The sequence below is a fragment of the Felis catus genome, chromosome A3, assembly GCF_018350175.1.
Source record: "Felis catus isolate Fca126 chromosome A3, F.catus_Fca126_mat1.0, whole genome shotgun sequence".
NCBI classification, from domain to species: Eukaryota; Metazoa; Chordata; class Mammalia; order Carnivora; family Felidae; genus Felis; species Felis catus.
Genome location: NC_058370.1, coordinates 15,554,202 through 15,580,025, shown reverse-complemented (window position 1 = coordinate 15,580,025; position 25,824 = coordinate 15,554,202). Strand labels below are relative to the sequence as shown.

The 25,824-nt window shown below is 46.9% G+C and overlaps 1 protein-coding gene and 1 long non-coding RNA gene across 2 annotated transcripts; both read right to left on the bottom strand.

Annotated features, from left to right (window-relative positions):
* SLPI (secretory leukocyte peptidase inhibitor) lies at positions 1-2,568 on the bottom strand. The gene is made up of 4 exons (XM_003983442.5): positions 2,455-2,568; positions 1,390-1,548; positions 752-901; positions 1-171 (listed from the first exon to the last, which is right to left on the bottom strand). The coding sequence occupies exons 1-3, from the start codon at positions 2,534-2,536 to the stop codon at positions 753-755; spliced, it is 390 nt and encodes a 129-aa protein (XP_003983491.1). The 5' UTR covers positions 2,537-2,568; the 3' UTR covers positions 1-171; position 752.
* A 13,911-nt stretch (positions 2,569-16,479) lies between these two features.
* LOC109498553 lies at positions 16,480-21,548 on the bottom strand. The gene is made up of 3 exons (XR_002155375.3): positions 21,003-21,548; positions 18,879-19,247; positions 16,480-17,004 (listed from the first exon to the last, which is right to left on the bottom strand). It is a non-coding gene; the product is annotated as an uncharacterized LOC109498553 (long non-coding RNA).
* Between the last annotated feature and the right edge of the window lie 4,276 nt (positions 21,549-25,824).

Here is a 25,824-nt window from a genome sequence, read left to right as displayed (position 1 = left end):
TACGCTCATTTATTTATTCACCAATTTCCTGAAAGCCTACTGTGTGCCACGCCTTCCCCCCAAGAAGATCTTAATGGTAGAACCAAGTCTTCGCCATGGAGTGCCCCAGTGATCCGAGCCCCAGACCACAGACTAGGAATCCAGAACCTCTTCTGAACGACAGGAGTCAGGCTACGAGAGAAATTCAGATCAGGGCTTCAATACAGGAACCAGACAACTTATCTCCCCATTCTTCCCCCAAGAAACTTCCCTGAGACAAAGAAAATAACAAGGTGGTGATATAGTCGAAAGAGTCTTGGCATCCGGAGACTGAGTTCAAGTCTCAATTTTACTATAGAACTCTAAACTCAGAGCATTAAGCTGGATTTAAGCCTCAAAATCCACTGATCCTTTGGGCTTTGACCCTAGACAATATGCTGGAGATCATCTTAATAATAAATTCTTAGCGCACACAGTGCTTTCCAAAGCGCTTTCATTATGTCCGTTTTACAGATAAGGAAACTGAGACTCAGACTTGCCGGGGGGGTCCTCACTCAGAGGGGCTCGAATAGAAGCAAAGCCGCGAGTGATGCTGTGGAAATCCTGGCCCTGGGGCCTGGGGAGCGGTGCCCTTGAAGGACAAGGGGGCTAAGCAGAAGCTGTCCTGGGAGAGAGATCAGGAGTCCCCCTGCTCATACGCAAGGACCACCAGAGGCTTGGAACAGAGAGGACTGGTGGGCGGGGGAAAGTTGGCCCCGGGGCCCCTCCCTACCTTATTCAGGTTCCACGCAGGCTTTCCCGCACAGGCCCCTACAGCACTTGAAGTCACCCACGCACTCTTGGTCTGTCTCACAGTGGTTGGGGGGATTGAGGATCAGACACCGGCCATTGACCACAGGACACTTGCCAGGCTTCATACACGCTGGTGAAAGTAGGGCCACAGGTCAGAAGCCTTATGCCTCGGGCGCCGCCCCCTGCTTCCTGGACTCAGCCCCAGCCCAAGTGCGCAGGGAGAATCCTCTCTTCTCCATCCCCAGCACCACCTCTTCCTTCCCAGGGCCCCTGTATCTCCTGACGGCGGGATCTGGGTCTCCCCTGACGTCGGGCCCCCTCTCCACGAAGGCGACCGGTTGCCCAGTGCTGACTGGGTGGGTGGCTACCAACTGCCTGCTTACCTGAACGACCAGGTGACTATAGACTGAAAAACTGACCTCCCGACACGCTGGCTGTTTCACCAGCCAGGTGAGTAAATTGCCGTCTGGGACACTGTGACTCCCTGACCGGCTGACAAATGTGGCTCCACAGTTCCTGGGGAGGAGGAGACCTGGCAGGACCAGCACCCGGTCCTGTCCCCCGAGGTGCTGCCTTCTCGGGCTCACCCCCTTCCCGTGAGTCCTCCCCCCTCCTCACTTTGGTCAGAGATGACAGGGTCCAGGCATCTGATTCCGCAAGCATCAGAGCAGCAGATCTTCCTCCCTGGACACTGCCAGTCACTCTGGCACTCAGGGGTCTCAAATACGTTAAGGCATCGACCAGGGTTTACAGGAGGGCAGGCTCCAGCTTTCAACGCTGTTGGAGAGAATGTTGAGAGTTAAGGAAGGAGTTGGGTGCTGAGTAGCCATCATGACTCCGGGATAAAGCACCACTCCCCAGGAGAGACGGTCACCCAGGTGACTGTCCGCAAAGTCCAGAGGGAAATGCCTGTCTGACCTCCGTGAAGAGTGACAGGCTTGATGAAGCCACACACATGGGCAGAGAAAGTCACAGATCCTGGAAAAGAGCAAAGGGCTCCCAGCCAAGGTTTCCTGCCCCGGGGAAAACAGGCCTCCACAAAGGCGAAGGAGATGGAGAGAGGTAAAGAGAGAACAAGGGCCAGGTTGAGAGGGAGAGCCAGAGGCAGAGACACGGACACTAAAGGACGGAAACAGAGACAAGGAACCAGGGAGAGCCAGAAACAGATGACTGCAGATTCACAGGCAGGGTGAAGAGAGACAGGTAGGAAGAGAGGGAGTGGGGTCTGGGCCGACCAGATACTGTGTAAAAGAACACAGCCCAGGGGCGCCTGGGCGGCTCAGTGGGTTAAGCGTCCAACTTTGGCTCAGGTCATGATCTCACGGTTTGTGGGTTTGAGACCTGCGTCGGGCTCTGTGCTGACAGCTAGGAGCCTGGAGCCTGCTTCAGAGTCTGTGTCTCCTTCTCTCTCTCTGTCCCTCCCCTACTTGTGCTCTCTCTCTCCAAAGCAAATAAATAAACATTAAAAAAAATTAAAAAAAGAAAAAAGAAAAGGAAAAAAAAGAACACAGCCCAATGCTCAGAAGCGTGCAGAGTCCTTGGAGCCCAGATGGACATGAGCCCCCTCCCCGCCTCAAGGAGGTCTCCTGAAACTAAACTGAGAGATCAAAGCCTCTAGAAGGAGTCATCCCCCCACCACCAGGAGCTGCCACCTCTGCCCTGCAGCCAAGGGCTCCAACTCACAATTTCCAGCACCTTCCACAGTCCAAGGTACCAGAGTGCCCAGGGCAAGAAGCACGAGGGGGAAGAGGCCGCCGGACTGCATTGTGAGGTGAGGGGTGACTCTGAGTGTCAACGCCAAACCTCATTATTTATATCTTCACTAGTGGGTGTGGCCCCAGCAGAATTTCCTCGGCCCCTCCCAGCTGCGATTGTATATACAAGAAGCCGGGTGAAGACCAGCAGGGCTGGTACCATGGACACAGGGCTCTTTCCTGTCCCAGGCAAGACCGAGAGGCCAACAGAGTGACCGCCAGGGAAGAAATGCAAGAGGCCGGCCTGGAAGATGTCACCAGGCTGATAAGGAGGTCATCTCAGGTGTCCTGGGGACCCCAACCCCATTGGCCTGGCGAGAGGGAGGAGAGGGCAAGAAAAGCCAGCTGCAAAGAAGCTATTTGGATCTGGAGCTGAGCGGCAGCTGGCTGGCTCAGACAGGGGAGCGTGCGACTCTTGATCTCAGGGTTATGAGTTCGAGCCCCACATCGGGGGTAGAGATTACTTAAAAAAAAATAAAATCTTATATATAAAAAAAAAAGATCTGGAGCTGAAACCACGGAGAGTGAGCTCTCAACTAAGACCTTGTGCAAGGGCCCCCTGGACTCTCAGGGATTGTGAAACTCTCTCCTGACTGCTCAATACAATTTCCTTCTCAAAAGTTCAGATGATATATCAATCAACCAACAGATATTTCCCCCAAATATTGACACCATTCTATCTCCAGTGCCTGTTCCATGCCTGATACATGGAAAGTGCTCGCTAAATGATTGTCAAACAGGCATGTCTGGCCAGCTTAGTTGGTAGAGCATGTGACTCTTCATCTTGGGGTCCTGAGTTCAAGACCCACGTTGGGTGTAAAATTTACTTAAAAAAAAATTAAAAAATAGGGGGTGCCTGGGTGGCTCAGTCGGTTAAGCATCTGACTCTTGGTACTGGCTCAAGCTGTGATCTCGCAGTTGTGGGATTTAGACCCACATCAGGCTCCATGCTGGGTGTGGAGATTGCTTGGGGCTCTCTCTAAGTGAATAAATAAACACTTTTTTAAAATTTTTTTTTTCAACGTTTATTTATTTTTGGGACAGAGAGAGACAGAGCATGAACGGGGAAGGGGCAGAGAGAGAGGGAGACACAGAATCGGAAACAGGCTCCAGGCTCTGAGCCATCAGCCCAGAGCCCGACGCGGGGCTCAAACTCACGGACCGCGAGATCGTGACCTGGCTGAAGTCGGACGCTTAACCGACTGCGCCACCCAGGCGCCCCAATAAACATTTTTTAAAAAATAAAATAGGCAGCTGTCAAAGAAAAAGGTAAAGAAAGAAGAGCTCTGCCCACAGAAAATCTCTTTGGAGCTCCGTTTTCCCAACTATGCAATGGGGTGATACTAACAAATCCGCCCCTCTCAGAGAGTCGTGAGATGAAGGGTGTGGAAGAACTTGAAAAAGAACAAATGAATTGTATTCCTTACAAGTGAAGGACATTGAAATGAATCTGAGAGCAAGGTGCAAACAGCTCCCTGGCCACCAGACCCAACATGTGGTTACAGTGTACAATTTGAGATACTAGAGGGATGTTTCCTACCCCCAAAATCTACAGATCTTGCGTGATAAAAAAAAAAAAAAAAAGATGGCTGCCATATATTGAACTTACTCCTTGGGTTACCCAGTCTGCAGAGATTGCTTCTAATTATCAAGAAGGTGATCATCATGTCTAAGATTCAACCCAAACCTGTCTGACGGCCCAAGCTCTTATATCGGGTGGCTCGTAGATGTTTCGGATTTCCCCATCCATTCCTCAGTGTGAAGGTTCGTGGAAATCGAAATAGACACTTAGGGTTGTGGGTTGTCATTGCAATAACGGCTCCACATGAACTAATTCGTAAAGTACTCTCCAACAGTCCAATGACAGCAGATCTGTCTGTGCAGAAGCCACTCTCCCGTTTGCATTCTGATGGGAAAAGAAAAGGAAGAAAATTCGTATGCCCTGGGGAAGAAGGAAACTCCAGGTGTCCACTCCTAGCTCGAGCACCCAGTAGGGCAAGTAAGAGAGAGATAGAGGGTCTGACTTCCCCCCCCGTGGGTAATAGCACGGTCAGCTCAAATAACCTGGCTCATGTTCAGGATTTGGGCTCTCACTTCCCCCACCTGAAGAAAGTCTGGTTCCTCTTACACGGGGATGAGAGCGGGAAATGCTGCCACACTCCCCACTTTCTCTTCCTTCCTATCTTCCTCAACGCCACAGTCCCGAGAGTGTCTGGCGTCTTCTAAATATCTGCTTCTTAAAGAGTGAAAGGGAGAATGGTCCAGCTGGAATTCTTCATCTGTGATTGATTAGACAAGCCAACCCCTTTCCTGTCAGGAAGGAGTGTTGTGATCAATTGGCAATGACCGCCACGGGCGCCATAGGAGGATAATGACGTTGGGTGATCATTTCCGTCCTTCATAACATCGGTTCTCTAAGTCTTTAAATCATAAACTGTTAAGATTAAAAGAGGATTTCAGAGGTCATCTAGACCAGGGGGTCAGCCAGCTACAGCCCCCAGAGCAAATTCCAGACAGCGGCCTGTTTTTCTAAATGAAGTTTTGTTGGAAACAGCCACACATTCATTTGTTTTTGTATTTCTGTGGGTACTTCCCCCCTACAGATGGCAGAGTTGCGTAGTTAACGGCAGAGACCTAAACTTACTCCAAAGCCTAGAATGTTCACTCTGGTCCTTCACAGAAAATGTTTACGGACTCCTGATCTAAACCAAACCTCCAACTTGCAGGAAGCTACTGAGGCCCTCAAGAGCAGGCACAAGCCCAGAGTTGCATAATGAGTTAATTACACAGCACCAGACTGAGATTTGCCAAAACCAGTTTACTGAACCCCGGAAGCTTTTTGGTGGTGGACACTTGCCCTCCTAACCGGATCTTAACCTGACACTGATTCTCTCAGCCTGCTTCACACGCCCTCCGTTGCCTTCTACTAAATACTACAGGTTCTTTCATTCATTAAGTTCATTCACACAGAAGTTGTTTAATGAATTCTTACTGCGTGTCAGGAGCTGTGCTAGGCCCTGAGGCGACAGTGAAGAAGACACGCGGGGTCAATACCACATGGTCATTGAAAACCTAAACAAGTGGGAGTTCCCTGGGCTGGAAGAAACTCACTGAACCTCTCTGAGCCTCAGTTTCCTCAGCTTTGGTCTTGGTTTCTCCTATGCCACATGGTGGCCGTGAGGAGTATTTGGCAAGCACTCAGCACAGTGTCTGGTCCACTCAGAATGGCAGACGTGTTCTTATTCATCGGTATCTGTACGCTGGGCACACAGGGAGCTGTCAGGCTCGAACTCAGCCCCAGGCCTTGGGTCTGGGCCCCGCCTGCTCTGCCCCATTAAAGGCCCAACTGAGCCTTTCAGGACAGAGCTACTTTTAGGACGTGTGGGGGCCCGGGCAAATATTTCTTGAGGGCCCTCTGTCTATAGGAACAATATGATTAAAAAATATATTATAGGGGTGCCGGGGTGGCTCAGTTGGTTGAGTGTCTGGCTTCGGTTCAGGCCATGATCTCACGGTTCGGGAGTTCCAGCCCCGCGTCGGGCTCTGTGCTGACAGCTCAGAGCCTGGAGCCTGCTTCAGATTCCGTGTCTCCCTCTCTGCCCCTCTCCCGCTCACTCTCTCTCTCTCTCTCTCCCCAAAATAAATAAACATTAAAAACTTTTTTAAATACTTTGCAAAATTCACTGTGCCTGTGACAGGCATAGTGATTTATTTATGAAGATTTGGAATAATGAGAAGAAATGCCAGTGTATTTGCTTATTGTCCAATGAGAACAAGCGAAGTTTCCTCTCAGTCTCCTCACACCATTTCTTCCTCCAGGGGTCCTGAGACCAGCTCTCCACGTTCTTTTTTTTTTTTTTTAATAATTTTTCTTAATGTTATTTATTTCTGAGAGAGAGACAGAGTGCAAGCAGGGGAGGGGCTGACAGAGAGGGAGACACAGAATCCAAGGCGGGCTCCAGGCTTTGAGCTGTCAGCACAGAGCCTGATCCGGGACTTGAACTCACAAACTATGAGATCGTGACCTGAGCTGAAGTCGTATGCCTAACTGACTGAACCACCTCCGGGCACCCCTCCATGTTCTTTACGGTCAGAGGGACTAGTTTCAGATCTCCCAGCACAAGAAAAGACCGCAAACCCATTCTGACTCAGAGAGTGCCAAGGCTTTATGTTGTCTGTATTAAAACAACGTAGATGTTTGTGATGATTAATTTTTGTGTCACTTGGCGAGGCTATGGTGCCCCGTTGTTTGGTCAAACACCAGCCTAGGTGTTGCTGGGAAGGTATTTTTTAGACATGACTAAACATTCAAGTCAGTAGACTTTGAGCCCAGCAGATTACCCTCTGGAGTGTGAGTGGGCCTCATCCAATCAGTTGAAGGCCTTAAGGGCAAAAACAGGTTTCCCGGAGACAGGAATGTTCCATAAGACTGAAACCTAAATCCTGCCTGACTTTCTGGCCTGCTGCTCTGCAGAATACAGGCACAAGACTGCAGCATTAGCTCTTACTTGAATTTGGAGCCTGCCCTGTGGGTTTCCTACTTGCCAGGCCTCAGGATTGCATAAGCCAATTCCTTGAAATAAATGTCATGTGCTTTCTCTCTCTCTTCCTCTATCTATCTATCTATCTATCATATAATAGTGCCATGTACAGTATGTGCATACTATGTAATATTGTATATGTTAATATGACACATATCATATTGCTTGTCTTTCCGCAGAGCCCTGGCCGACACAAGCCTCTTCCCCCTGCCCCCCATTCCCAACATCATTTCTTCAAAGCCGGTTGCACCATTGCCCCTAATACTGCATCATCCATTCTGCCTCCCCTCAGTACTGGCCTCCAACTACGGCTTCGAAGGTTGTTCTTTGTCGTTACCACCAGTGCAGCTCGGGGGAAGGGTCCTTGTGGCTGGTGGGTCCTGCCCACGGATGTGCTGAGTAGTGCGGCAGGGACCCGGCCCCCGACCGCCCCCCCCCCCCCCCCCCGCCGTGAGGTCTGTGCTCTCCCTGTGTGTATCCCTGAGAGGGAATAATAGAACAAGACAAAAAATACCATGACCAATCGCAGAAGAAAGGGGAAAAGTGGGGCTTTTTGCTTGGCCAGGGGTATTTTAAGTGCCTTTAATGGCATTTTTCCCTGCTTTTGAACAAAGGGCCCACATGTTCACTTTACCCCGGGCCCTACAACTTAGGTAGCCAATGCTGGAGGGGCTCAGGGGTGACGTGAGAGAGGCAGTCCATTTGCACAGGCAACGTCTGGTCCTCATCCAACATGGCTCAAGTGTGACATGGGAAAGCACATGTCAATCAAAGGTCAAAACAAAACAAAACAAAACAAAAAAACCCCAAATCAAATCCATCAGAAGGGCCTCTAGGGTCCTGTAGGGTGACTGCCCGGGATGCCAGCAGTGAGTGGAGGTGTAGAAAATGGGAAAGAGCCCAGAAGGGGAGAAGGGAGAACCAGTATATAGGCAGGTCTCGGGCTGGCAGTGCTTCAGCCCAATAGCATTGCTGGCCCTGGCCGGCCCCAGGCAGCGGAGGGGACACAGACAATTTTTTTTTGTAATGTTTATTCATTTCTGAGAGAGAGAGAGAGAGAGAGAGAGAGAGAGAAACAGAGACAGAGCACGAGCCAGGGAGGGGCTGACAGAGAGGGAGACACAGAATCCAAAGCAGGTTCCAGGCTCTGAGCTGTCAGCACCGAGCCTGACACGGGGCTCGAACTCACAAACTGCGAGATCATGACCTGAGCCAAAGTCGGACGCTTTACAGACTGAGCCACCCAGGCGCCCCGGGACACAGAGCATTTTGAGGAAGGTGCTCCAAAGCGCAGGGCCTGTGAGGCGTGAGGCCCAGGGCAGGAGCCCCAGTGACCGTGTCCAAGGAGGCTGTTTTCCAAGCTCCCCACACCGACAGCCAACAGCACCTTTGCTGTTTGACAGATAAAGTTCATTTTCTGCCTCGGTATCAAAACCAAACACCAGAACCCAAACCCTTTCAGAATCCAGAAGTCAGGAGAGCGGTTTGCCATAGCTCATTTGTGTATGGATGAGGCAGCCGCTGCCCATCTCTGTGCCTCAGCGCCTCCTTCTGTCCCAAGTTGCTAGCGTGACTTCGTAAGACACAACGTCACCCTGCTTCATTCAGGTCATGAACACACCCCAGGAGTCTCAGCCCGTGTTGTGACTTTTGCAGTCGCCTTTATAACTCGAAATACTCCCTCGAACAAAACATACAGCATATCCAATAATGACCGGAGGGGAACCGAGACGCTGAAGCCAGGAGGGCTGGAGCCGTAGCCGGGCGAGGCGGTGAGAATGTCGGGGAAGCATACCATCGAGCTGGGACAGAAAGAGCAGACAGAGAAGAAATTAGAATGAGGGCAGGGCGGGCCATTTCAATCACCTCTGGAGATCCGTGGGGGACAAATGCGGCAGATCTCTGCGCACCTCGGGAAAAGGTGGCCTTAGCCACTTCCTTCTTAGCACTTCTTCACCCAAGAAAATTTGGATGTTACAAGATTTGAATCTCCTCCCGAGCCACCTGTCATACTCCCGACAAAACTGGGGAGAATGAACTGTTCTGTTAGACGTCAGTGTGAATGGGTGGGGAGCTAACCAGGTTAAGCAGAATCTAGGCAAAGCTGAAAAGCGGCCATCCATCCAAGATGCGGCTGGAGGTACCCACCAACAAAGGTAGATCTCAAGAGTCCTCCTATCTACCCGAGAGGAGGTCGCTGTATAGATCAGCACTCTGCAGTTCATTCCTTTAAAGGCTGAGTGTCTCCCTGGGAGAGGACACCTGTTTGCTGTGAGGTTGATGAATCAGAGGCTGTGGTTTGTCGTGAGGAAATGCTGAGGGGTCTGGTAAGACCAAAAGAAAACAGGCATTGGACACGAAGAACCTGCAGGCACGACTACTTGCGGAAGGCGGCCAGGGAAAGAAAAACTGAACTTTTAACTCTGGAGCAGACCCGGAAGCAGCCTGGGACCTCATTTCCCCAAGTCACCGGGCTCCAACTCCTCCCACATGGAGTATAGTCTGGTCTCCCGCGAACATTAGACCCAGAAATCAGCTTGGGACTGATCCTGCCTTCACCACGTAAGAGCTGTATTTCTTTGGACAGTTACAGTCACCATCCCGAACACTCAGCAGGAGACATTTATTGCGGCAGTCACAGCGTCACGTGCTTTGCGTGCTCTATCACATTTATTTATTTATTTATTTATTTTTTACGCTTATTTATTTTTGAGACAGAGAGAGACAAAGCATGAACGGGGGAGGGTCAGAGAGAGGGAGCCACAGAATCTGAAACAGGCTCCAGGCTCTGAGCTGTCAGCACAGAGCCCGACGTGGGGCTTGAACTCACGGACCGCGAGATCATGACCTGAGCTGAAGTCGGCCTCTTAACCGACCGAGCCACCCAGGCGCCCCAACATTTATTATTTTTTTATTTGTTTGTTTGTTTGTTTATTTTACGTACTCTCCACGCCCAGCACAGAGCCCAACGTGGAGCTTGAACCCACAACCCTGAGAGCAAGACCTGAACTGAGATCAAGAGTCCGATGCTCAACCTGCTGAGCCACCCAGGCGCCCCACGTGCTTTATCACATTTAATTTTCACACAGCACTGGACAGGTGCACGTGCAGTCCCATTTTACAAATGAGGAAAACGAGTCTCCCGGAAGCTCTCCTTGCAGCGTGACAGGCGGTGGCAAGATGTTGGGTGGACGTGGCATAAGGATGACCGAGGGTCGGGGTCCGCCTGGCCAGGCCTGGGGTCAGTGGAGAGCATCTCTGCGGCCCACCCAGGGCTGGGAGATGGTGGAGGACCCACACCTGACAGCATCATTTCTGGCCCCCAGGGCCCTGCGGTCCTCAGGAGACTGGGCCAGAGTCCTTCAGTCACTGCAAGGCCTTTGCTTCCCTGGGCCTCAAATCTCCGCATCGGTAAGATCCAAGCATTGGAACCGATGATCCCTAGAGGTGGCAGATCTTGGACTTCAGTGGGGATTTAACCGTAGGAGCGCTCCCCACCATACTCAGGAGCCAGAGAGCCCAATGTTCCCAGAGAATAATCCTAGAAATAGACATGATACATACAGAATCTCACAGGCAAGCAAGCACTTTCACAGTCCATCCTAAAGAGAAGACAAGGGAACCTCAGAGAAGTCGGCCCACTTGCCCGAGATGACATGATAGCCAGTCAGCGGCACAGTGAGTCTGCAGAATTCAGCGACGCGCTGCCTCGTTCTGGTCCCTCCGAAGGCGTCACTCCCAGACCCAGGCTGGAGACGCCCAGATGACCCCTGAGGCTCTAAACAGCAAGCAAGAGTGATGCAGAAAGGCAGAGAGAAGAGCAGAAGCCCTGCTGAGGGGTGAGAGGTTGGGCAGCCCCCCACCCACGGGCCCCGAGTACCAGGACACCGCGGCCACCAGAGGCGTCAACTAAAAGGAGTGGGATGATGTAGACCAGACCTCCTCCTGACATACGGGAGGGGCATGTTGCTTTCCCTCATGGTTCCTCGTGGCGCCTGAAATATCCTTGGCCCTGACCACCCTTTCCTCGAAGTCTGGGATGATGAACTCCCTCCCTGGAAAGGCACCACTGAAAACTCTCCAGGCTTCACCTCAGCTGGAGAGAACGAAGCCACAGGCTGGAAACCAGAAGCCCTAACACCCACCAAGCACTCCAGGAGCCAGCTCCCTGCCTGGGGCGGTGGACATCGTCCCTGCCACCTACCTTAGTCCCAGGGCCAGCTCTTCACAGGAAGAGCAGGGTGGGCCTGGAAGCAGGGTGAGCCACAGTCAGTGCTAAAGCTTACCCGGCCAGCAGGCCGCCTGGGACACTGACGGACTGGGTGGCTAGGTGGTTGGTTTGCTGACTGACCGACTGACTGATCGTGGAATGACAGACTGAAATTCACAAAGCCAGGAGAGAAAGAGGTCTGGCTGTGCATTTCCTTCCCTACCCCCCAATCCGCCTTCCACATGTTCTGAGATTCTGTGATCTCAGACTCTGACCTTCCTGGTCCCTCTTTGCCTAATCAGGATCTAATCACCTAAGCCCAGAATCACCTAATCCTGATATTTGTGGCCACAAATCTGATGTTGATATTCCTGTTTCTCCAGCAATTCTGGTCACTCCTGCAGTTGCGGGTATGGCATTCGGGGAAGAGGGAGCCAGCTTCTGAGAAGGAAGATCAAAGATTCAGGGGGATTGTTGAGGCTTGAAACACCATTCTTGACCCTGAGCATTAGGACGTACTTCCCATAGCGAGAGGGAGATGGCGGCCTCAAAGCCAAAGGAAGGATCAGCAGCTGGGACGCTCGGGACTCTGCGGAAGCAGGAGTAAAGAGCAGCCGGTTACCTGGCTAAAGGAGAAATGGTACCCAAGGACAAGTACAGGGCCCCTAGTCAGGGGTTTCATCCCAGGGAAGGTCAAAGACCCCCGGAGCCAGAGAAACAGAAACCAGCAGAGTGACCGAGATGGGAGAAAGGCAGAGAAGGTTTAAGAACAGAATGACAGAGACTGAGAGACAGCAGCAAGGACAACTAGTCAAACGAAGATCATGAAAGAAAGAGAAAACCAGTGAGTGATCCAGACGGAGAAGGAGACAGATCTGGAATCAGGGACAGAGTGAAGAGAAAAAGAGAGAGAGAGAAACACGGATTTAAGGTCAGTTAGACATAGGCAGATAAGAAGAGCCACAGAATGGGAGAAGAAACATACTTCTGGATGCTCAGAAACCCCACCAACAGAAGCAGGTGGTCCACTGTGGCCACCTGTCCTCTAGCCAGAGCCTCTTCCATGACTTTGTGACCATTATTGGCAAATTCCACAGCCTCAGGTGCCAGGATTTCGAGGGCTGTTGGGTTTTATAGTGGGGGCAGACACAGTGGTTGTGATGGTCCTTTCCCAGCCTTGTGGCTTATATGTTCCTTACTTCCCTTTCCAGAACTGGCTGGGCTTTTCTGAGCTGATGTTACATAGTCAGGAAGCTCAGTCAGACCCCCACAGTTCTGGCTCAATGATAATGGCTTATCTGTTCCAGGGAGGACCCGAAGGCCTCAAAGAACAGGGTGGGGGTAAAACGGAAAACGTTGCAGCAGGGGATCTCACTGGAACGAGCAGACTGCCAGCTTGCATGGCCAAGTTCTGAGCGAGGTAGGGGCCCATGTCAGACCCTGTTGCCAGCTACACTTGAGAGAAAAATCTAATTCACATAGGCATAGGAAAAAGCAGGATTTACTGGTTCAGGAAACCGAATAAACTAAGAACAGGTGTTCTTTTCAGGTGCAATTTGATCAGGGGCTCAGATTATAGTTCCCAGAAGATTCTCTCCACTCCACTGCCCTTCATAGTGAGGCTCTCTCCTGGAATTTGTCATATGGGGCTGTCACACCTCCTTCCATCTTCTCAAAGCCAGGTCCTGTAAGAAAGCCTAAACACTTCTGGGTAACCCAGCTGCTTAGAATTGACTAGAAGTAAACCTTTAAACCCATGATTGAGGCCAGAGACATGGATGTACTGATTGATTTAAGCCAAGGTCACTGTGCTTATCGTTGGGTGAAACTCCTAAATACAATGTGATTTTCCGAAATTGGGAGGGGGAGTGATTCTCCAGGAGAAATTAGGATATAGCTACCAGAAGGGTGACAGGATACCCAGTGGTAAAGGCAACAATGTCCTCTAAAGTCTACCCCTCATGGCTGCAGAAATCAACGTAGTCATAAATTCTCATTCAAACCCTTCCTCAACCACCAACACATACATAAAGTGCACTCAATCTCTCTCCCAAGAAAGACAACAAGATGTCTCTTCTAGTACTACCTTCACTTCCGAAATCTGGCTGACAGCAGTTCTCTCAGTGAAGTCCAGATAAGGCTCTCTGTAGACTTTACAGATTAAGTAAATATAATAAGCTAAAATAAGTTGAACCATTTTGAACGTGCCCAACATAAAATGGTAGGATGAGAACTGAATAACTGTATTGAAAACTCCTATTTGCTGAAGAGAAACATGTGAAGCAACATGCAGGCAGTCACTGGTCCATAGTTCATATTGTATATCCCGGAAGACAGGGATGTGAGGGCTTCCAATCTGGAAGTGGAGTGACTTTCTTGTTCCTGCTGGTCTACCTCTGCTCTCTGGGGAGCCTCTCTCTTGGCCAATGCCTTCCATGGCTATATCTCAGGGAAGCACTTCAGAGGATGCCCTTTGGGGGTGAGGGAAGTATACCTTTTTGGGAATTCACTTCATAGGGCACACTTCATAGGATATCCATTTTGGCATGAGCGATCATTGACCATTGCTGCTGACGCTTGGGTTTCTTACTTAGTTGACTGCTAATCCATTTGCTTCAAATAAGAGCGCATTAGTAGTAGTCTTTTATTTGTTCTGCTCGGTCCTCAATGTGTACTCTTAACCTAAAGATGCGTGTCTTAATTTAATTCTGAAATTTTTTTCTTCTGTTTATCTATTTGAATGTTGCTTCTCTGACATTCTCTCCATTCTCTTTCTGGAACTTCCATTGGCTAATTATTAAACCTTCAAATTTTTAGTCTCCAGTCATTTTCTATTTCCAGAATTTCTATTTGGAAATATATATATGAGTTTATTTATATATAATTTGTATATGTATGTGTATATATGTGTGTGTATATATATGTGTATATATACACATATATGTGTGTACATATACACACATACATTTTTATATGTATGTGTGTATATGTGTGTGTGTATATATGTGTATATATACATCTCTACCTGGGAAATCTAAATGATGTGTATTTTTCTGCTACCCTTTTAGGAAATTAAGCAATACAAATTTTGAGCACTTATTAGGTATCTTCATGTCCTTAACATTCAGCATCATTTTTGATTTTTAAATGAAGTCAAAAGAGAACTAGTTTCAGGCAACAAGTACCTAACGATAACTGTCTTCTTTGGTGTTATATTTCCTCCCATGAATGAGAATCAAACTATTGATCAGTGGTGCTTCCATATAAATTTAATTTTAGGATCCTCTCCAATTAGACAGCTAACCAAGAGCCATTCCTTACAAAAAAAAAAAAAAAAAAGCATGAGTTACCTATTGGTAGAGGAAGGAAAGGAAGGAATTTAGCATCATTTAGTAACTGAGTATGTATCTCATAGTTTTCATATAGGAAATACAGATTGATATCTCTGTTGAAATGGTTTCTACCACTTTTTATAGGTCATTGGGGTAGCCGTGGCTTTGGCTTCAATTCCTGGTTCTCACCATAACCACCCAGGAGAAGGTTAGAGGCACTCTAACTCTTCCTGCTGACCGGCCACCCTTTCCTTCTCCCTGTCCTCTGATAAATTCATGCACACACCTTGGGTTCATGAGGTTTGGAGTTTGGATCTGTCTAATATCTTCTTTTGAATAGTAGCTCTGTTGGTGCGCACAATCCTAAAAGAATCTGTCACTGAGCAGTTGGTAATGGCTCCTGAACTTTAAGAAGAACTCATAAGACAGCATTGTGCTTAATAAGTAATCAGTGGACACAGAAGATGGGACGGGACCAGATACCTATCATCCATAAGCTGCTTATAATTGGTTCTGACCCTAAAATCATTGACTGTTTGCACTGAAATGTACTTCAGAATAGATTTAAGCCAATCTATTTTACAGAGAAGAAAACAGAATCTGAAAGGGAGGTGATCCAACCATAATCACATATAAATTAGTTACCATATGTGAGATATTGTTTCTCTGAATTTGGTCACTCCCAACTAATACCAGGAGTCTGCTCTATTTGGCCTTGTCCTTCCTGACCTGATCTGGATCCCAGATTCTTACTCCATCTTTTCCATCCAACCATTATGGTCCTATATCCTGTAAGACTATTGAGCCTACCATCAACAAGGCACTATGCCAGGTCCTGGGGATACAAAAGTTAATAGGACACATAGATGCAGTACAATATAGTGGATAAATGCATGAACATCAGAATTAACCCAATCTGGATTCAAATCTTGGTACTAACACCACACACACACACACACACACACACACACACACACACACACACGTTGGAGCTCACAGAAAGATATCAGGTCTTTCACCAACTGAGATTATTATAAATTGAAAGATCTTAGTCCAGTTAACTGTCAACCTAATCTACTTCCAGATTCTAGAGCTTTTGTCATTGATCCACTGTGCAACCTTAGTCAGGACATGGTGGCTCTTGGAGGCTCAATTTCTCCACCTGTACATGAGAATATTGAACTAGAAGAAGACGAAGGTCTCAGCTGGAACTGATGTTGCCATTGCTCAAGACCCTCAACAGAGGCTGAGGAGGCCTCACCCCACTGCTGATGGCATCTCCTGTTCTCAAGGGCCTGCCTTGGCTCTGTCCACAGACTGGGCTCCTAAGGTTTAGGGTGGGAAAAGGGTACAGGAGAAGACTGTGGTTGCTCCCTCTTAAGGAAGGCTGTTGGGGGCACCTGGGTGGCTCAGTCGGTTAAGCGTCTGACTTCAGCTCAGGTTATGATCTCACAGTCCATGAGTTCGAGCCCCACGTCGGGCTCTGTGCTGACAGCTCAGAGCTTGGAGCCTGCTTCAGATTCTGTGTCTCCCTCTTTCTCTGCCCCTCCCCTGCTCATGCTCTCTCTCTGTCTCAAAAATAAATAAAAACATTTGAAAATTTTTTTTAGAAAAGGGAGGCAGTTGTACCTCACCTCTGGTTCCTCTTCACCCTAAGACTCAAGCCCATGTTTCTGTCTGATGGACTTTTTCCTCTTTCACTCACAGATACCATCTGCCCTGCCATCCATTGGTGTTGGGGGAGCAGGGGGTCTCTGACTCCCTTTCTGTATTAGGTGCCCCTTTCTGTGCCTCATTTTCCCTATCTCTCTGCCTATTGATTTGTATGTCTCCACACTAGACTATGATCTCCTGGAGGGAGAAAACTTGTGTCAGTTTTGCTTTTTATTAGTATTGATAGTCAGCAGGCCTCAATAAATGTAGATAGTAAATTCCATGAGTTCTATTAAATAAATTATGTCTATTTGGTTCTTTGCTGCATACCCATTGCTTAACCCAAAGCCTGACACATAAGAACAATTTGATGAATGAATGAATGAACGAATGAACCACTGGATAAATGAATGACTGAGTGAATGAACCCAGGAAGAGGCCACCAGCAACCATCTGTTCATCTCCAGTCCTCCATGGCTTTCCTTTCCCTGATGTGAAGAACCTCAAGGCTGTAAGCCCTAGGAGACTTGCTAGATGCAGGTATGATAGAAGCAGTGGGAGGTTTGAAAAGAAGACACGTAACATGGGGAAAAAGATGCTGAGAAGGGATGAGAACATGGGAGAGTCAGCATATCCAGGCATCAAGAGCAAGCTGGGTCTTCAATGCTTTCCCGATCACGCTTCCTTGTCTTGAAGTTTTGCCATTTGTCCAGGTTGGATTCTTCTCTGAGATTCTGGGGAGACTGAGAAAGGTAGTTCCCGTCAGAAAAGAAATCAGTACAAAGGAGAGCTAGAGACGCCAGGGGTGAGGAGAATGGGGGGGGGGGGGGGCTGGGGGACAGGGGTAGCAAATATCTGAATCTGAAGCAGAAGCCGGGGAGCTTCCATGGCTGGAGCTTCTGAGACCTCGCCATGCTCAAAATGATTTGTGATCGTGTCTGATTTCAGACCAGGGGTTTCTCACACTTTTCCCCAAGACCTGGATATTTCCCAAAAGGAAGGTGTCTGTTTACTCTACGAACAACAGAAAAGAAGCTTTGTGACCTGTCCATAAAGAAGTGGTTTGGGGGCATGAGAAACCAGATTGAAAACAGATGTGGCCTCGGTGGTGGTGGCCCATGTATTTGCCTTGTAATTACCCATTAAATCGTCCTCTCATTTTATGTACTTTTCTGAATGTATTTTTATCCTACAATGTGAAATGTTGGTGAGAGGAACAAGCGTTGGAGACGAGGTGATGGTCAGCTATGCTAGAGCAAAAATAGGCCATGAAACTCCAGAGCAAAGAGGTACAGACCCGAGGCGCTCAGGAAATAGCCCCCAAATGACCAACTTCTAACTCCTTCTGCTTGATTTCAGGGACTTTTGTTAAAAGATCACAGACTTTGAAGCTAGACCCACCTGCTTTCAAATCCTGACTCCCCCACTTAATAAATATGCTTTCTTAGATAATTATACCTAATAGTTACTGAGTACTTGTTACATGCCAGACACAGTACTGAGTGCTTTGTCACTTTCAAACCTCATGAAAATGCTTTGAGAGGTGTTACAGTCACCTGATTTTACAAACAGCAAAAATAAGGCTCAGAGTTGGCCTCCCATGTAATGTGATGGGAGGAGGGAACACTTTGGATGAAGTCGACAGAGAGCTGCCTACGAACTGATGCTATGTGTCCAAAGCTGGGGCTCAGAGAAGAGAAACCCTGGGAGGGTCACCTCTAGTCTGTGTAGTTGATGGGTCTCATGTGCAAACGATGAATGAGCTCCAGAAAGAACCATCAGTTAGCATATTAGCACCTACTGTCCTTGGTGTTATCTTTTAAAAAGAATATTTCTTTTTGCTTTGATGGGATCAATTTTACTCCCCTCTTCCTTTATGGGTTATACTTTTTTTTTTAATGTTTATTTATTTTTGAGAGAGAGAGAGAGAGAGTGTGTGTGAGCGGGAGAGGAGCAGAGAGAGAGAGGGAGACACAGAATCTGAACCAGGCTCCAGGCTCCAAGCTGTCAGCACAGAGCCGGACACGGGGCTTAAACGCACAACAAACTGTGAGTTCATGACCTGAGCCGAAGTCGGACACTTAACCGACTGAGCCACCCAGGCGCCCCTATGGGTTACACTTTTCCATGGCAATATTAAGCAAACTACCCTCACCTGAGAACAATCTCCTATATTTTCTTCAAACATTTTTAAAAGATTCTTTCCCCACATTTCAGTCATTAATCCATCTGGAATTTATTTTTCTTTTTTTTTTTACGAAAGGTGCAAACTAGGGATCTTGTTTCAACTTTTTCCAATATGAAATGCCAGTTGTTCCCCCATCTCATTGATCTCCTGTTCATTTATAAAACCACATCTTGGGGTGCCTGGGTGGCTCAGTCGGTTGAGCGTCCGACTTCGGCTCAGGTCACGATCTCGCGACCCGTGAGTTTGAGCCCCGCGTCAGGCTCTGGGCTGATGGCTCAGAGCCTGGAGCCTGCTTCCGATTCTGTGTCTCCCTCTCTCTCTCTGCCCCTCCCCCGTTCATGCTCTGTCTCTCTCTGTCTCAAAAATAAATAAATGTTAAAAAAAAATTTTAAAAACCCCACATCTATCTTGTACCAAGTTTTCACTTACAGATGGATGTGTTTTTGCATGACGTTAGGTGTTCTCACTCAGCCTGTCCAGTCTCACACCAGCATTCTTGGGTGATCTTTTAATTAACTATATATGCTTTATATATCCTGGTCCTTTGCGGCACATTTCTGTTTTATTTATTCAGAATTGTTTTGGGTCTTCTTGCACTTCTCCTCCACCATATACATTTTAGAGTCAATTTTCCGAGGTCCTTAAGAAAATCTGTTGAGATTTTAATTACAGTGGTATCACAGCCATAAATTACTGGGGCAGCCACAATATGTACCACAGTGAGTCCTCCCAAATATAAAAACAATGAGCATCACTCTATCCAAGGCCTCTTCAAGTCGCGCAATAAAGTTTTATTATCTGGAAAAGCAACAACAACAAAAAGTGTTATTATTTTCACATAAACTTTGCAAACTTTGCCTTGGTTTATTTTTAGGTAGTTACCCATTTTCCGGTTATAGTGAATATAGGATCTTTCCCTCTTTTCACATCTTTACTAGTTTCTGATGTGTCAGCATGCAATCAATTTTTTTGCATGCTGACTTTTGCCATCGCAAACTCGATGTATTTTCTCATGAGTTTTAATAGTTTCTCATGAGTCTCTTGGCTTTCATCTGAAGACATACCATCTGTAAGCATTGACAACTCTCTCTCTTCCTTTCCAATCCGTATACCTCCCTATTAAAAGAAATTTTATTGAAGTATAGTTGACACACGATGTTACATTAGCTTCAGGTGTACAACAGAGTGATCCAACTTCTCTCTATGTTATGCTGGGCTTACACGTGTAGCTACCATCTGTCCCCATACAACAACACTGCTACAATACCTTTGACTGTATTCCCTATGCTGTGCCTTTTATCTCCGTGACTCATTCATTCCATAACTGGAAACCTGTACCTTCCAGTCTCCTTCACCCATCTTGCCCATCCCCCTACCATCCTCCCCTCTGGGAACCATATATATATATATATATATATATATATATATATCCTCTTTATTTTTATGTCTTGTTTTATTGCATTGACCTAAGATCACTGATATGATTTGGAATGAGAGTGGTAATAGAGGGCATCTGGGCCTTATACTATCTTTAAGGATACTGCTTCTTTAGTTTCACCATTGAATATAATATTTGCTGTAAGTATTTGCTAAATACCCTCTACTAGGTTAAAAAGGTTCGTTTTTGTTCCTAGTATAGCGTGTATTCTTATCATGAGTGAACACTGAACAATATAGAATGATTTTTAGAAATCAATTTAAAAACTCCTTTGGCTTTTCTTCTTTAAACTTTTAATTTGCTTCATCACATTGATAGATTTTCTGTTCTTGAACTATCCTTGCATTCCTAAGACCTATGCTATTTATTTAGGGATTTTTTTTTAGCATATTCAATATCCTAACGCTTAATTATACTCGTCACTTTGAAATAATTTCAAATGCATGGAAAAAACTGGAAGAATGGTACAAAGAACGATCATATTCCTTTCACTCAGATCCACTAAGTGTTAACATTTTGCCACATTTGTTTTATTATTGTCTTTCTTTCATCTATGAGTGAGAATATAATGCTCAATACTGACCATTGAAAGTAAGTTGCTTACATGAGATTTAGTCATGAATACTTCAGGATGTATTCTCTGTGAATAAAGGCATTCTTTTACATAACCACAGTACAGTCATCAACTTCAGGAAATTCGACATTGACTATTTCCTGACATTTTAATTGGGATTTTCCCACCATATCTTCATAAGGAAAAAACAAAGTCCACAATTTTCTTCTCAAACTCTAATTATAATATCAAATACATGGTATCAAAAATAAAAGCCACAAAAGTTTCTATCTGTGTTTTCCTTGTTCTGGTCTCTGAAATAATTTGGGATTGAAATCATCTCTTTTGTAGAAGTTGGGTAAAATATTAACCTATCACCCATCATTTCCATATTTGAAGGGAGAAATTTAATCACCAAATTGAAATATCTCAGCCTATTTCCTCTTACTAGGGGAGAAATTTAATTGCCACATAAAATTCTTTAATGAGCATATCTTTATTCAGCTTTTGAATTTCTTCCTGAACCCAGAAAGGACAAAGAGAGAAGAAAGGCTGGTCATACCTGGTCTCCACTAGAGCAGTTCAATTCAGACCCTTGTTACAATTCCTGAAAAATGAAATCAAGGAGGATCACAGCCATGTGTGGGCTAATTTCTGCATAAAGCCCAATAGAAAGTCCTAAACCCAACCCACAATAGCAATTAGCAACACTTTGAATCGGAGGTGGAGCGTGCATCCGTGTAGGAAAGAACCCGGAGCTCATCCTAAAGGAAAATAACCATGTACCACGATTGACCTACAGTCACCGCATTCTCATCTCACAAACTTAACATCTTTTATCCTCACCACCATAGAAGAAAGCAAGTATTATTGACCCTTTTACGCCCTTGGAAATGGAGGCTCGGAGAGGTGAAGTCACCAGCTCAACATTTGGGTGCTAATAATGCACAACTATGATTCAAGCTATGATCTGTCTGGTTCAAAGCCCTTTGTTCTTTCCACTCCTCATGCTGAGAGAGGAAGGCCACAAATCCCACTCTCTCTCTCCTCCCATCATCCCTTAAGCCCCAGGCCAGACTTCTGTCCCAGACAGAAACGGAACATGTAGAAAGCATGTACTGATTCACTGCGTGCATTATCCACTACGTATCTGGCCCTGAGTTGAGAGCTGGGGGCACACCGATGAATGGAGCCCAAAGTTATTCTTAAACCATGTGCTCACACTAGGGACAAATCTTTCACTTTTCCATCCAGGGAGAAGAAAGAGAATCTTTGAACCACAGGACCACACAGTCTTCATTCATTCACACATGCATTCATTCATTCAACAAATACATGTTAAAACCTACCATGTGCCATGTGCCAGGCATGTCCCTAGGCATGGGGAATTCAGAAATAATGAAGACTCTAACTCTCTGTCCTTTTGAACCTTATAGAAAATGAGGAGATTATGCTCTACTGAGAGCAGCTTATATTCTATGAGGGAGCTTCCATTCTCTCCTGTTGGTGGTGGGAATCAGGTCTTGGGGATGCAATCAGACCCAGGCACTGGGAACCTGCTGTGTTTTTTTCCCACCCTTAGGGTTCAGTGGGGTGGATGGAGGCTCCATACAGAATGAGCATTAACTTGGGTTGGAGAGAGGCAAGTTCCAACTCTGGCTTCTACTGACTCCCAGGAAGGCTCCCTGTGTGAACAGCCTTCTCTGGGCCTCAGCCTGTCCATTCATGGAACATTCATCCCATCAGTGATCTCGGTGGCAATGGCAAAGCTCCAGGGACCTTTGGAAAACATATAAAGGTGTTCTGGGGTTTCAAAATGATTGGGGAGGCCTACTTACCTCTAGTGGGTGAGGGCCAAAGACGGCAGACATCGTACATCGCACAGACAACCCTTCATACCTAGCAAGTGCCAACATCTTGCATAACTTTCAAAATGTTCCACAGCTGTGAGCCACACTACTATGAACATTTGTGTAGAAATATTTGTTTGAATACCGTTTTCAATTCTTTTGGATATATTCCTAAGAGCAGAATTTCTGGGTCTTATGGTAATTACATGTGGTAATTCTGTGTTTACCTATTTGAGGAAGGACTGAATTGTTTTTCCACAGTGTTGGTACACCCATACAATGGAATATGATTAAGCCATAAAAAGGATTCAAATACTGATCCATGCTACCATGTGGATGAACCTTGAAAGCACTATGCTGAGGGAAAAGCCAGACACAGAAGATCACCTACTTTTATGAATCCATCGTATAAAGCTTCCAGAATAAGTAAGTCTATAGAGACATAAAGCAGACTAATGGTTCCCAAGGGCCTGGGGGAGAGTGGAATGGGAAGAAACTGCTTAATGGGGACAGGTTTCAAAAGAAACCTGGAGTGGTGGAAATGTCTTAGAACTAAATAGAGGTGATAGTTGCACAACATTGTGAAGGCATAAATGTCATGGAATTATACACCTGAAGATGGCCGACAGGAAATTTGTTTTATATTAATTTTTCTTTCATTTTTAAAGGTTTTTTTGTAATATCTTGCTGGACACTTTGAAGGTGAAGCATCTGTTTATATGAGCCTAGTACCAAACTCATTTTATGTATAAGCACAAAATATTTTGTCAACTTTTAAGAACCACTGATTTTTTTTCAGGAATGCAACTAGCATGTAAATGCAGGGAAGATTATCCTTTAAAATTTTTTTTAAATTTATTTTTTTTTTTCAACGTTTATTTATTTATAGGACAGAGAGAGACAGAGCATGAACAGGGGAGGGGCAGAGAGAGAGGGAGACACAGAATCGGAAACAGGCTCCAGGCTCTGAGCCAACAGCCCAGAGCCTGACGCGGGGCTCGAACTCCCGGACCGCGAGATCGCGACCTGGCTGAAGTCGGACGCTTAACCGACTGCGCCACCCAGGCGCCCTTAAATTTATTTTTGAGAGAGAGAGAGAGAGCACAAGCCAGCAAGGGGCAGAGAGAGAGAGAGAGAGAGAGAGAATCTCAAGCAGGCTCCACACTGCTGATAAACTGTGAGCTCATGACCTGAGCTCAAATCAAGAGTCAGATGTTTAACTGACTGAGCCACCCAGATGCCCCAGGGAAGATTACCTTTTGTTCAGAACTTTATCAAGAGCTGTTGGCCATTTTACAACATGATAGCCCCAAGAGAAACACTTCCATAATCTTTCAGTCGTAACTACAACCGTGTCTGCATCTGTGTCCATCACATCCCAAAAGTTCAAGAGCTCTTGGCAACCTGATCGCATCTTCAAGTAGCCCTGGTGGAGCACTGAAACATTGGAACACATAACTTCGGCTCAGGTCGTGGTCTCACGGTTCATGGGTTCGAGCCCTGCATCAGGCTCAGTGAAAAGCCTGCTTGGGATTCTCTCTCTCTCTCTCTCTCCTTTTCTCTCTGCCCCTCCTCTGCTTGTGCTTTCTCTCTCTCTCCCTAATACATATATACATATATGTATATGTACATGTATATAAACACATATCCTTTTACTATAAATTATACTTTCCTTTTACTTCATTTCTATCATTACAGTTAGTATGTGATAGTGACCTGTTTCTGATATAACAGGTGTAGATTAATAAAGGGGATGTAACAAAAGATTTGTTGTTAAAAGGGTTGGGGGGGAAGAACATTGAGTCCACAGGGTTGAAAAACACTTATTTAGATCCCTCCAGAAGGACTCTATGAAATAAGTTTAGGCTTGACTCGAGGCAGCACCCCCACATTCATTCCCAACCCACCCAGGGACCCCAGCAAACCACTTCAGAGGTGGAGCCCGAAGCTAAGGCAGAATCTGTGGATTGACTCACTCAACATCCACTCCGACCTCTTTCTTTCTGGTGTAACTCTCTATAGCACAGAAGCTGGAGAAAGTTAAAGCTACATTTCCTGACCTCTCAGAGCGAGGGTTCTGGCTGCGATTTGAGTTTCACCAATCAGATGCTCTCTCTAAAATGCTGACACAGAACTCAGTCTGCAAGGACGCGGAGTGCAGGGCACAGACCGTGGCAGAGGCAGCATGGTTCTCCAGTAGGTAGCTTCCTGAACTGTGCCAAAGCAGCATGACTCAGGGGAGGAAATTTTCCCAGAAACTCAGCTTACAGCCTCCTCCAGCCCCCCTGAGCAATTCGGTAGAATGCCAGTTTCTGACAATAAATCGCTCTCCGCTTAAACTTAGCCACAGTGGTTCCTGGTTTTGCAACCAACCCTTAACCAATATTGACAATAAGAGAGGTACAGGGCTTGCCTGAGGTCAATCAGCCAGTCGATGGCAGAGCTGAAGTTCCAATCCAAGACTCTGTAAGATGTGGCCCCCTGTTCCCCAGCCCCAAGCAGCCTTAAGTCCCAGAACCCTGATCAGAAGGGACTTCTAGGGCAGACCCTGTTGGTGAGGGAGGGATTCCTGCCCTAGGGGTTGAGGATGGCCACACATGACCCTCAACGCTGGACAGATGATATCAAGAGCAGTTTACCAGTGACATACGCTCACAGCTTGAGGGAAGACCCACATACCGCACAGTGGAACATGGAGGTAGCACTTGAAAACAGAGCAGACACTGGGTTCAATGGGTTGTGGGAAGATGGGTTTGTAGTATCGAGAAGGTGGGATGTCCTCTGGTTCCCATGGGAGGATATAATTGGCTGGTTTGAATAATTCCATCACTACAGGGAACTGAAACAGGCGACTTAGGGATAAGCAGGAACTGTGCCTGGTTCTTTGATAAGGGGGTTGTTTAGCTAGGAGACGTTATTAGTGGGTGCAGAGTGGGGGTGAGGGGAGGCTGAGATTAGGACATTCCAGAGCTCCCCCAGTCTTACCAGATGTCGAGGCAACACATCATATTGAGTCTCAATTTGACGTCTTACACCACAGCTTCTTGTGCAAAATTGTTGAGGTGATGGAAGGAAGTGTTGAAGATAGAAATGCCAGACAGGTGCTTCCCTGAGAGGTAAACACAGGCAGAGGATCCCTTATCCATGGCCCAGGGCGCCAAAGGCTGCAGTCATAAATGGGTCGCATGAGACCACCCTCTTCTGGATCTTTTCAAAATCGGAGCACACGCCTGTCCAGACACAACCTTGCAGCCCTGGCCTTTCGTCTCATAGCTGTGAGGGGGTCCGAGTATCACATACTCCCCTCTGGGTATGTCCAGCCTTCCTTCATCACAATAGGAAAGAACAAGGCCAAAGGTGATCCTCATCTCTGTGGGTCTTCCCCACCTCTCCTATAGGTACAATAGATCCTGAGGATTGCCTTCCAGAATAAGCAATGCCCTTGGCCATTGTTGGACTGTTCCCGATACAACCCATAACTTTCATCGGTTTCTGGCCCATTTGCTTCCAGTCAATGCTGTGGACTTGTAACCA